Source organism: Eumetopias jubatus, unplaced genomic scaffold (genome assembly GCF_037043125.1).
Source record: "Eumetopias jubatus isolate StellerSeaLion01/CBP00866 unplaced genomic scaffold, mEumJub1_p1.0 scaffold_6, whole genome shotgun sequence".
In the NCBI taxonomy this organism is placed as follows: domain Eukaryota; kingdom Metazoa; phylum Chordata; class Mammalia; order Carnivora; family Otariidae; genus Eumetopias; species Eumetopias jubatus.
Window position 1 is genome coordinate 51529725 of NW_028274812.1, and position 13753 is coordinate 51543477.

The 13753-nt window shown below is 41.1% G+C and overlaps 1 protein-coding gene across 3 annotated transcripts in view; it reads right to left on the minus strand.

Moving 5' to 3' along the window:
* Positions 1-280: 280 nt before the first annotated feature.
* FIG4 (FIG4 phosphoinositide 5-phosphatase) overlaps positions 281-13753 on the minus strand; it is a 129584-nt gene continuing 116111 nt past the window's right edge. For 2 of the 3 annotated variants that reach the window (XM_028104173.1, XM_028104171.2), the window contains one exon: positions 281-615. In XM_028104173.1, coding sequence (XP_027959974.1) covers positions 438-615 — 178 coding nt within the window. In that variant the 3' untranslated portion in view covers positions 281-437. The remainder of the gene's footprint in view (positions 616-13753) is intronic. The other variant, XM_028104172.2, reaches the window with a different exon arrangement.

Consider the following 13753-nt stretch of genomic DNA (forward strand, 5'->3'; position numbering starts at 1 on the left):
GACAGCATTTTTTAAAAGATTTCATTTATTTGTTTTAAAGAGACATAGAGAGAGATTGCAAGTGGGGGGGAGGGGCAGAGGGGGAAAGAGAGAGAGAATCTCAAGCAGACTCTGCACTGAGCATAGAGCCCAACATGGGGCTCCATCTCACAACCCTGAGATCATGACCTGAGCTGAAATCAAGAGTCTGACGCTCAAGCGACTGAGCCACCTAGGCGCCCCTATTGACTATATTTCTAAACAAAGTACTTCTAAAATAAAGCAAAGGCAATAACAGCAATATATTCAATCATGTCTTTATTTCCTATAATTTATAGTTCCCCAGTTACAAAAAGGAAAAACTTTTAGATGTTAAGGACTCCTAGGAAATGAACTTTTTAAGATGAGACAAAACAGATTACAGTGTAACCAAATTCATGGGTGGACCTGCTCTCTCTTCACAGGTAGCGGTTCCTGATGTATTCTCGGTACATGGAGGTGTCTTCTTTTCCAAGGGGCTGCATGATACCTTGACTGGCCTGAATGTGGGCTTGGAAGATCTCTGTAGATTTTCTGTCTACTCTTGGAGGCTGAACTTCATAGATGTTGTCTTGCGAGAAAGTGGAGATAGGTGTTCTATAAAAGGGAAGAGAAGACAAGGCTACATTAAAGAAAATAAAGTGAAGGACCCACAGGGAGCTATGGTCTCAAAGCATTTGAGAGCCGCTGACCTTGACCATGTGGACTTAATAGTAATAAGTGATGGTATTGACCTCCCCATCCTCTAAGCTGGCTTCGTCTCCTGCCCAGGGAGTCCTCCCTGAAGCACAGGCTAGGTGGGCACCCCTCCTCTGTTCCTGCAGCCCCAGGCACACCTATGCCTGTGCACCCATGCCTCCCTCACGTGACTGGACTAACTTCAGGTGGGGGCTGTACATTTTCCTCCTTGACACATCATAGGAACTCAATTTTTTTTGTTATAATAATTTTGTAGCCTATAACTTTATTGAATTTGTTTGTTAGTTCTAAGGGTTATCTATAGTTTTTAAAGGAAGATTTAGTAGGAATCCGTGAAGTAAGGGATATGAATTCCTTCCTCACATTGGTAAGAAGAGCAAATGAGTTTATATGTATAAAGTGCTCACTTAGCATAATGCCGGGCACACTGTAAGTGCTCAGTAAATGTGAACTATTATTAATAATTACAGGTGTATAATTCCTTATCTGCAATTCTGAAATCCTAAAAGCTCTAATAACCAAATGTTACTTTGATGGTAAAACCTGACCCATTTGAAATTCATTTGGTGGCATATCCTAACCTGAACCAACAACATTCATCCTACTTTGTGTGAATATTAATGTGTTTAATTAACAGACAAGTCCTCAGATCACACTGGGGATGGACCATCCTGTTATGCTAACACCCCCAAAATTGTGAATTCTGAAACACATCTGGCCTCAGGCTTTTGCTGAGGGATTGTAATCTGCAAGAGGCAGCTTCCTTCCTTTCTGGAAGGTATTGAAAAGCACCCAAGAATCTCTTTACTCAAAAATATCCCTCCATTCCCAACCACCCAGCCTAACTTAATGCATGAAATTTCCTTCCACCCACTGGAGAAGGTGCTGTCTCCAGAAAGGCCTTGTCAAAATGCAGTTTGGTGTCTGACACAACCTTTACTCATTGAAGATTGAGCACCTACTAGTTATTCTATCCTTAGCTGAGAGCAGGCCTTTGAGGGATGAGTCGGTCAGCCAAGTCAGGTGTGATGCAGAGTGAGCATGTGTGTAGAGTGTGAATAGAAGGTCAAGAAGGGGCCACTGATGGGGAGGACAATCAATGAAAATGGTGTTGTGAGGGACTGGTGTACAATGACAACACATTCCACCACGTACCCCAGGGCTGGCCCTGGGAGGTAGGCACTTCTTACACCAGGGCACCAAGATAACACAGAGAGAGAAGATCCGAAGAATTTATTCTGCTGAGCTGGACCCTAGCTCTGCTCATCATACCAGAGGTGTCAGGAAGCCATCCTGGATGTGTGGCTATTGGGTTAGCTGGGACCCCTGCGGCTGGGGGAGACTCTCTGCTGTCAGGGGCAGAATTAGGCCTCAGCCCCAGCTAGGTCTGGCCTTGGGATGTCAACAGTTCAAAAGACATCAGGAAATGCAGACACACAGTGGAAGGCAGGAGTTGTACAGTAACTCCCCCATCCTCTTAGGACGCATTACCATCAAATGGGGGTCTTTCTTACCCAGAAAACAGTCAAGGTAGCTCACCGTGCTTTGTCTTTACCTGGAATGCTAACACATCCTGCTACGGCTGGAGATGTACTAAATTACGTTAAAATAAAATATAACTGGAGGTGGAGTATTCTTTCTGCAAGCCAGCCTCAACTGTTTTCACCTCAGGATAGTATATTTCAACTCAAACTTGGTATATAGTTTGTGAAATGCTCCCATTCTTTAAAGCACTTAAATAATTTCACACAGTCTTAGAATGTGACCTTATTTAAGTAAATAAAAACCAAAGGAAAATGATTTACTTAAAGTTAAAAAAAATGAAAGACAAAGGTGAAAGAGTCCTGAGATGTCTGAATCTCAAATCTGTCCTCCAGCCTGGCTGCAGTGCTTTCTTCAAAATACACGAGTTACAGTTATTCTGATGTCTGGGGAGAGCACATTATAATGGTGAACAATTAGGATGATTAATAATATGAACTCTTCTCCTCAATTTTCACAAAAACATAGTAACTCTCCAGTCATTTACATAATTCACATTGAAATGCTAGAATTCTTTAATGACAGATAATATTCAGGATCAAACCTTTTTAACCTGAACCTTTAAAATGAAGATTCCATTATGGTTTTTAGAGATTGTCATCAAAGTACCAGCCACACACAGCAACAAGCCCTGACACCACACCATCTACACCTGTCTAATGTCTTCAACTTCTCAAATCCCTTTTACATATATGATCTTACTTAATTTTCACATTCATCCTGGAGGCAGGAAGCATTGGGATTATACCCTCCATGCCACAGAGGAGATATTTAAAGTCAATTTAAAAATGGAACTAATGGTTTCTGTCCTGTCTTTGAAGCCAGACCTTTGCCCAGGACCCGTTGTGCATTAAGGACGACCTCTTTGGCAGAAATCACACCAGACAGTCAACAGATATAGGAAGATACCATCTGGGTACTAAACCTTCCTGGGTTGAGAAAGGGGAAATGCCAAGTGACCAAGGCATTGTTTGATCCTTCAGAGGTCTCCGCTGACTACGCAGGTGGGCCGGCTGCGGAATGTCATAGCGCCTGGGCACAGTGACCACCCATAGATGTGGGGCCAGGACAACCTTGAATGGGGCCGGAGACCAGTCACTTCCACCCAGGGCCTTTGCTTTCTGACCAGTCCTCACCCTACTTCTTGGTTAACTACCTCACTGCCGCGTGGAGTAATGGAAACCATTACAAACACTAAATATGAAATGCCAGACATCAGCCTGAAATGTCATCAGACTGAGTGGCAGGTGGGTTTAGGGCTCTAGTACCACCTCACTGGGGTTTCAAAACAACGCAGGGAGTCCGAAAATGCTTCAACTGTCCCCTTTGTCCTTTTTATTCTTCTAGATTCGAAGTCTATGTTAAACAACAAAGTTGTAATATCAAAATGGTTATTACTGGATTGGGGCCAGAAAGATGCTTAAGACATACCCAATCTTGTTGGCATAATCAGACAAGTGAGGAGGAAGAAACCGATTCACAGATAAACTTTTGTTTCTTCATTTTACTCAGATGTCAAGAAGTCAGTGATGACGAGCTCCCCACGGTCTTAAGGCAGTAGTTCTCCAAGTGTGGTCCCCAGACCAGGAGCATTAGCATCACCCGGGAACTTGTTAGAAATATAAATTCTCAGGTCCTACTCCAGACCTACTGAATCAGAAACTCTGAGGGTGGGGCCCGGCAAAGATGTTTAGCAAGGCCTCCTGGTGATTCTGACACTTGCCAAAGCTTGAGACTCTTTGGTCTAACCAAAATATATCTAAAATGCTAAAGAACATCTTATTTGTGGTCAGTCAGCAGCACTGAACACTGGTAAGCAAGAAATCTCTTTTCAAATGATATACTACCACTAGCCCTCCATCAAGAATCATAATTTGACATTTAATTGTAAATATACGAGCAGTAATATTAGATGCACCACACATTTCCTAATGAGGAGATACGTCTGATTTCCCCATTAGCTTACACATTTACAAGGTGGGAAAGAAATACAAAAACATCCAAGACCCTCATTAAGGGGCTGCTGGTCAGCACCTTGTCTCTGAGGGTATTGGAGGGAGATGGATAACCCTTCTTTGAAGATGGAACTAGGTTCTGTAGATAAAAATAAATGAGCCTGCACATTTGTAATTATAATATTTTATCTCCAGAATGCTAGAATTCTTTAATGACAGATAATATTCAGGATCAAACCTTTTTAACCTGGACCTTTAAAATGAAGATTGCTTTCAGTACTACACGGAACAGTCTTTTTACTAGCTTAGATGGCATCTGTTTCTAGATAAAAAGACCAGTATTTAAACACTAAATGATGTGGAAATTGTGAAACTGCTTTCTTTTATTCATTCTATTGGGGAAAGCTGGCTTATTACTACACTTTCATGGTGGAAAAAATGGCTCCACTTTTCTCTCCCGACCATAAACAGAGGGGGATTTTGTTTTCAACTTCTCCTCACAGCCCCCAAAGACCTCCTGCCCCTAATCCAAATGCCAGTAGTATTTCTGGAGATAAAATATTATAATTACAAATGTGCAGGCTCATTTCTTTTTATCTACAGAACCTAGTTCCATCTTCAAAGAAGAGTTTTGTATTTCCCCTCAAGGAATGTTACAGTCTTATTTAAAATAATATATTTGCCAATTCATTTATGGGCTGCTTAACTCATACTGCTCAGTGTGCTCAAACACCAAAGACCAATGACACTTGGCCTTCACTGCAGTTCCCATTCACAGAAGAGACACACTTCAGGCAGAAGTTCATAAGGTGCACCACATGTTTTTAAAGAACTACTTACTGATGCCCTTTTATGCTCTTTTTTAAACGTGGTCTTACTCATTTGGTTATAACATGACCATGTCTGATAATAACCTATCTTATCCTTGGATGCAGAACTAATGTTTGAGTCCCTTTTAAAGTTCAGTTCCTACTGAGGCTTATTTCCTAACACACACTGAATACTTAATAAACAGGTTGATCTGACAAGAAAATATTTAATTGGTCAGACTGAAATGTCTTCTGAATTTAGTTATGTCCAGGTAATTTGTGGCTGGTGAAAGAAAAACGGGACAATATTTATATAATTTCAATAATATTATACATGTGATACTTGCGCATCTGTTAAAATCTTCTATTTTTCCTATGATTATCATTTTGGCATACATCAAACCCCATTTGGCATTTCCAGAAAATTTAGTAATGCTTCTGATCACAGAATCTCTTTCCCTTCTGTTGCTATCAGTTTTGCTTCTTTCACAGCACCAAACAATTCTTTGTTGGTCATAACTGATCCTTAGGTCATTTCTTTCATTATTTCCTCTGCTTTCCAAGAGAAAACTATAACAAGGGCAGGTTCAAAATTGATCAGATGCTCTGGTCTCAGTGGAGTAAAACCTCAGCAAATGCCTTAAAAGCACCAGCCCTTGATTATTCGTCTATTTGTCTTTCTGCAGGTTTTATAATTTCTATTAGAAAACAATAGCCCTTATCACCTAACCAGCAGAGGGGTCTATGATACACATCACCATGAAATAAATTTCTCTCTTTCTAGCCTTTACTGCTGCTCAGAGCTTTCAGCCCTCGGTGTGTGGATGCCAATCTAACATTTTTTTTTGATCATCCATTGCTTGTCTTTAGTTGCCTTATTAGGCTGCTTGTATTCTTCCAATAATGTACTCCTATAGTGAAGCCTAGTCATGAATCTATTTTACCAAGATGATGTGGTGAGAATGTGTTTGCTTTATCATGTTAAAATCTCAAGAGAATGTGGCATATTACTCACATTCTGTGCATAAAGACACCTAAATCCAAAATGTAGCTCTCAAACTGCACTTGTCCAATATGGTAGTCATTAGCCACATGTGGCTATTTAAATTTAATTAAAATTAAATAAAATTTAAAATTAGTTCCTCAGTAGCACTGGTCACATTTCAAGTGTCTGATAGCCACATGCAACTAATGGCCACTGTTGCACACAGTGTAGATATCGAATATTTCCATCATCACAGAAAGATCTATTGGATAGACTGTTTTCGAACCTCTTTCCTATTATTTTTTCCTCACAAATTCTGGGTAATTTTAGGTCTTTCTAAGCCCATTACCCTAATATATCTCTGTATGGCATTTATCACACTCTGATCTTTTATTTGTGTATTTATATGCTTACTAGGAATACGAACTCCATTTTGATCACCTCTTTATCTCCAATGCCCAGAAGAGCATCTGGCATACGGTAAGCGCTCAAAAGTTATTCATTGAATGAATGAATGACCTCTGGTTAAGGAATAAGATTTTATCTTGGGTTTCTAAATTCAGAACCTAAATTCAGTGTGATTTGGATTACTTGAGATGATAAGAAAGCTAGGGTTTCCCATCAGAAGCCTTGCTCTTCAGTTCCTTTCTTCAGATAATCCATAAGTGGACAAGGAAACTGAGTGCCTTCTAGTGGGGTAAAGCTATCAAAGTTGCTCAAAAAACAATGGTGAGGCAGAAGGGGTGGGTCCTTACCCTCTAGAGGTGAGAAAACAGTGACTCAGGCAGATTAACGAAGTTACTAAACGGGCTGAAATCAAGAGGAACGTGTCGATCTTCAAATCACCTCTAATACAACAAAAGACAAAATACACCCCTCTGTTCTGGGATCTGAGAAGGCAGGCACTGCCTCTATTCACTTTTACATACCTTTCATGCCCATTTCGACACCGGAAATATGGGTAAGCCCTCGTTATTTGCTGCCTTGCCCCTCTAGGACACTTTCACATGTCTTTGGGTATATACATGTGATACCATAGAGTAAAGGTGATGGGCTTGAGGGGCAAATGCTTACCCACGTATTGGGAAATTAAGCCATGTAAGTAGCTGCTGGTGACATTCTAAACATTATCAAGGTAAAGAAATTAATTTCCTTTTTATTCCTACTAAAAGACAGCAAGTCTATATTAACACACAAAATGCTATGAATCTAGGGGGCCCATGGGTGGCTCAGTCAGTTAAGCCTTTAAGTCTTGATTTAGGCTCAGATTGTGATCTCAGGCTCATGAGATCGAGCCCTGCATCGGGCTCCACGCTTAGCAGGGAGTCTACTTCTCTTCCTCTCCCTCTGCCCCTCCCCTTGCTTGTGCGCGCACACGCTCTCTCTCAAATAAATAGATCTTTTTAAAAAATGCTACGAATCTAATATATGATCCCTAACAAAGTCCAATTATTTCAGCCTTATTATGCCGCTGAAAGCTAATGAGCATGTCACAGAATAATGAACAAATCTGATTTCTTTATACACAAACATTTTTGAATCCTTTTAATAGCTGCTATTATAACAAGATGATTGGGCTGTCCTCCAGCAGAGACACTGAAAGGGAGGTTGGAAATCTCATAGGCAGGTTAAAATTCATTAAGGAGAAGAGGACAATAATGCCAGTCTTTAAACAATCTACCACAGAAGAAGCAAAAAGTGGTGATGAGAAGGAAATGAAGAATATAATCTGTGATGGTGGAACATAAAATGTATAATCTCACACACTAGAGATGCAGGCTGCTCGGTCTGTATATGAGGCCCTTCAAAGGCTCAGCACTAAGGAACCTTGACTCCACACAGCAGACTAGGTCTTTAAAGATTTTGACAGGACAGGAGTAGGTGGCTTTTTGGTAATGGAGAGAGCACGAAGACAGCAAAACCCTTCTTGGGTGTGTTTCTCAAACACTCATCTGCCTTCAACCTGTCAGGAGCCATGTCAATGACAGGCCACCCAGAAAGCACGGCAGTCTCACAGAAAAGGAAGATTTTATGCCTAAACCTAAGCAACAACACAGAACAATTATTTATAGAACATGATGACCTTAACATGTCTCAAAAAATATATGCATATGTCACATCTAAGGCTGCTAAACTCTATCTTTTGAAGACTCATTTGTCATTTTTCATCAGATCTACTAGATGAAGAAATAGCATATGTTTACACACAAACATGCTACATATATAAAATATTTATATATAATATAGATTGATGCTCATATACACTAAAATACATATTTATGCTTATGTACATTATATATATATGTGTGTATATATATATACACACACACACACACACACACACACGTATTCTTTCAACACAATGCTGTGGGAAGGGCAATCCATATATTTCATCCCTCCCCACAAAATGATATACTCCAAATGACCCCATGTGAACTCATTTTTACCATGTCCATTTTATGGACATTTACAATGTGCAGATACTGGAACAAAAAGTATAGCTGATGAGCTTCTGGGGTATTGGAGCCAGTAAATTTAGATAACATATTGTAATACTTACTATTTCTTAGATAGAGTTGGAACATCTTGCTCTTAAAATGTGACTTTTTATATTGTTATATATAAAAGAATCAATGTAATACACATAAGGGCCTTAAAGCCTGTTACAGGTTTGTCAGGGTACAGTTTTTGGTGATATTACATCACTGCCTTATATATACGTCAATTAAACATAAAAAATTAACAATGTTTACCCAATACTTACCATGGAAAAACTGTGCTTCAGAATTATCAATGCATTTCACATTGTTATTGCAAAATAAAACACAGATACAGGAAACCACACAAAACAGACACATAGAAATATTATAAGGTGAACACCACCAGGTCAAAAAACAGAAATTTTGGCAGCTAAGCCAAAATTCCATGTGCCCCATTCCCATCAAAACTATAGTAGCCATTATCCTGACTTGTATAGTAATCACTTCCTTGCACTTTTAAAACGACTTTTTCATTTAAATGTGCATCCCTAGATGTTAGTTTAATCTTGCCCATTTCAAAAGTGTGATATGCCTTTTAATCTACAGATTCTCTCTCCTTTCTTTTCCTTACAATTCATCGGTTGAAGAGTCCAGGTTGTAGAGTTTCTCTCAGCCTGGATTTTGCTGACTGCGTATTTATAATGCAGTTCAAAATGTTCCTGTGTCCTTTATATTTCTGCAAGTCAGCAATTGCCTCCAGAAGCTTGGTGAGAATTTGCTTCAATTGCTTTGGCAAGTCTATGGGTGGTGGTATGCTCTTTCATCAGGAGGGCCATACTGTCTAAGTTGTTTATCTCTTTTGATGTTAACAGCCAATAATGCTCAATGCCTACATCTGCTAACACTGGGGACTGCCAATGTTAATTATTTCTTTTTCATTAATTAGTTGAAACACTGTTATGTTTTCTTTTTAAAGATGCTTTCCCTCACCTCTTATTTGGTTATCCAGTGGTGTAATTCATACGATTCAAAGTGTCATATACTTGATTCTTTTTCCCTTTATTTTCCAGTTTTCTGGATAATGAAATGGTTCCCTATATCCTTCCAAAGTGATTAGGATTTTTTTTTTAAATTATAAACTCATGGATTTAAACATATTTGATGAGTTCCATTCCACTGCAACTATTATTACTATTGAAGTTCAAATCATCCTATCTTTGTCCAGGGGGAGCCTCTTCAAGTTCACTCCTGAGTCCTCTTGATATGACCCCAGCAATCTTTAATAACTTTCTTGCTATCTGGATTGACAAGATGTTCCAGGATCCTTGTGTCCATTTCCTGACACTGACCTGGAATCAGCTACTTCACCCAGAGCTCTGGTTCCTTTTAGCGGGGAATTGGTTATTTTAAGGCCACAATGTGGGTACTAGGGATTCTCCTTGTTCCTGGGCCACTGTATGTGTACATGCAGGCACCTACACATATACCTGTGTGTGTTTATGCCACGCTGGAGAGAATCCTGCTTCTCAGGGACAAAGAAGATGACAGAATTAGAACAGCCCGTAATTATTCATTTGATTTATCCCATACTGAACCTCCATCTAAACACTAGAGTAACAATACTGCCACCACCAATATGATTCCTGGAGACACTCTATCTGCCTATGCTCCCCGCAGTACCTCCCCATTTTTTCCACATACTATACTCTCCCCCTTTTAACCTGCATTTTGATTCTATGAGTTTATAATTCACAGTGGTCTTCATGTCACTGCCTCTCTAGTCATTTGGATTGTCTCAAGCTCCTTCTCCTCTACATCGCACAGGAAGGCCTCATGGGAACAATATGCCAAGTTCTTACTTGTAACAGTTTATCGCTGCTTTCATACTTAAAAGATTTGGAAATAATATCCTCAGCTCACATTTCTTTCCCTTGAGAATCTTAAATATATTACTCCATTTTTTTTATATAAAGAGTTACATGTAAAAAATCTGATGATCTAATTTTTTCCCTTAGAAGTCTTTCCTTTGGTTTGATATCTAAAGGACTTTTTTTTCCCTTTAAAGTCTAGTTTACTTACTATACTGTATCATTCTGGGTTACCACTCTCATGTATGTGGTGTGCTCTCTCAATATATAGTTTTAAGTAGTTATTTCAGAAGGGTTTTTTGGCATTACAGTTTTTAGTATTTTTTTGTTGTTGTTCTCTAAGATTTATTTATTTATTTTGAAGACAGAGAAAGTGGGGGCGGGGAGGTGCAGAGGGAGAGGGAGAGACAAGTAGACTCCTTGCTGAGAGCAGAGCCCAGCACAGGGCTCGATCCCATGACCCTGAGAGCATGACGTGAGCCGAAACCAAGAGTTGGACACTTAATGGACTGAACCACCCAGGCGCCCCTAGTATTTTTTTGTTGTTGTTCCTTTGCTTTATTTTTCTTCTTCAAGACTCCTATTATCCATAGTAAATCTTCTTTGCCTATTGCCAGTATCTGACACTTTCTCTTAAAATCTTTTTCTTCCTTTCTTTTTGCATTTTTAAGTTTTGTATTTTAAGCACATTTTGAAACAGCACACTTCAGTTTTGATCTCTTTTACTGATGTCTTCCTGGCATGCTTTCACGGTCTGCAGGGAAACATCCCTGCTCTGTCTTCTTCTGTTCTTCTCATCACTTTATATGACGTTGGATCTTGATACTTTTCTGATGCTCATTATGCAAAATGAGTTTTCCCGAACCTTTAGAAGGTGTGATTCAAGCAAATCTGAGTGACTTGACAGAACTCCCTCTTGGGTTGTTTTTGTGAAGTATTCAAAACCATGGCACACTGCTTTCTGAGATGTCCTGCACCTCTTCCCTTTCTTGGCTTTTCTCTTTCCTTCATATCTACTGTCATTGTCCTGCTCAATTTTGACTCCATGGGGAGTCAGATGGGTCCCCAGGCCTGGAAGGGAGCTTTGGTGGTTTGGTTTCAAACACTGATGTGGCCTAGACTGCCTCAGCTCCTTTCAGAACCCACCCGGAAGCCCCCGCACTCAGCTGGTACTGAATCAGGTAAAAGCCCTCCCCAGTCTCAGCTGCTGTGCTCAAATTGGCCTGTAGTGATCTCCTGCTAGCTATTCACATGTGTCGGATACCCTGTTGTTCCTTCCATGCTCCTTCCTCTTGTATAAACCCTGATAAAATGCAAGTCTGGTGGCTCTTGGTGGTTTACCACCACCGCCTGCTTATATTTAGGGATTTGTGGGGATACCTTATCACATAGTTTTGAGGTAAACGCCTATGGGTATTTGGTTTTGCTACCTGGTTGTTCAGTTTTATGTGAGGATTCAGAGTTTAAAACTATGTTGTTGCTGTCTTCTTCCCAGAACCAACTAGGCATAGCTATATTTTTAGAGGGGAGGGAGGGGCCGAGGGAGAGAGAATATTAAGCAGGCTCCATGCCCAGGGCAGTGGAGTCTGATGCTGGGCTGGATCTCAGGATCCTGAAATCATGACCTGAGCCAAAATCAAGAGTTGGATGCCTAACCAACCGAGCCACCCAGGCGCCCCTAGACATAGCTATTTTTAAAAGAATATTTTTCATCTATCTCTAAAGCTGATCTCTAAATTTGATACGTCACTGCCTGCATGGTTACACTGTCCTTGCTGCCAAGGCAGACACTGCCACGACACCTCTGCTCATCCAGGGCTGCTCTGGGGGCAAGTCTTCTCCAGCCTGATTGCCGCTTCTCCTCGGTCAGGACTTGCTCTCCTCCAAGACAGCAGTATACTACAGATGTCCAGATGTGGCAGCTATTCAGTGATGCAGAGAGGGGGGAAGTAGGCAGAAGGTGGTGGAGCCCTTCATCTTCTGGTTCACCTGCATCTGGCTAACAAGGCAGCACCTCCCAAGCAGCAGCAGTCCAAGCAGAGTTAGGAAAATCAGTTGTTCTTTTATTGCAGTGGATGGGAGACGGCTAGTATACTGGTTAGATTTGGGTCACGGAGCTTAGTGGACAAGGCAGCCCTCCAGAGGGCTGCCCCAGGACCTCACTCCACTATCTGAGCAGGGTGCCTTCACCATTCTGGCCTGATGGGAGTGAAGGCTGCTAATGCAAATGGCGGCCGTTATGTTTCCTATCTTCTCCCTTTCTGAGAGTTTTTATTTTCCTTTGCAACCATTGTATATTGGGAGCAGACAGGGAGTCTTTTTGTATATAGGTCAGCAGATTACAAGAAGCCTCATCTGAACCTGATAAAGACAGCTGCACAGAACCTCGAGATCGTGGGCGTTGATGGGGGTGCAGTAATGTAGGGGGGAGGAAGTGGGTTGCACAACAGCACAGGAGTATGCATGGATACCTGGGTGGCTGGAGGGGCAGACTGTAACAGATAACAGCATTTACATTCCCTCATATCTACCTGAACTCCCCCCTTCTAGTGTGCAGGAGCTGAAAAGTGGAAAAAAAAAATCCCACACTCCCCTGCAATTCGGGTTCAAAATGTGGTTTAGGTTCTACTCACCACTTGTAGTCACAGGAGGCTTTGATTTAGAACTGAGTCATATGGAAAGAAGTGAGCTCTTGGGTATCAGTTCAACAGACTGCGGCAAAGGCAACACATTCTTAAGTTGGCCGCAGCGGTGGTGGCTTCCTGATGAGAGCTGAGGTGGCCGGTGTTGCATCTAGCAGCTACCTGGGATAGTTTCCTGATTAGGGCAAATGCAGAAGCCACTCTGAGGGTTTGCCATATGCTTTGGGGAGTTGTTCCTCAAAACCTGGTCTAGAGTTTTTTCTTCAGCCCTCCAGTGATTCTGAAAGTCACTTAAAATCTTATAATAAATCACTTCCAGTTTATTCTACCTAGAATGGATTATGTTTTCTGCAACTGATCTCTGACCAACAGAGTCAGCCAATGAACAAAACGCATACAGCTCCGGCTCTCGCTTTCTTTACCAAGGGGCAGGCAGCCAACCTTCCCAGGTGAGCCCTGTTCCTAGATGGTCCTGGCAGGGAGGGGATACTTCCAGCACTTGGGCATGTGTATGCTTGCTGCCTGAGGAGACGGAAGGGACAGCCTACCACAAGCACACTGATGAGCAATGCTGGTACTTTCTATGTTTTGGCCATACCCACTGATATTTTTGTTCAGCCACGTATGGCAGAACGACATTGCACATTCTCTCTGAGAACTGTCAAATAAAAATGTCATTTGTGTTTTTAAAAGAACGTTTGGGTTCAATGAATCATGGAACACTATGTGAAAAACTAATGATGTAATGTATGGTG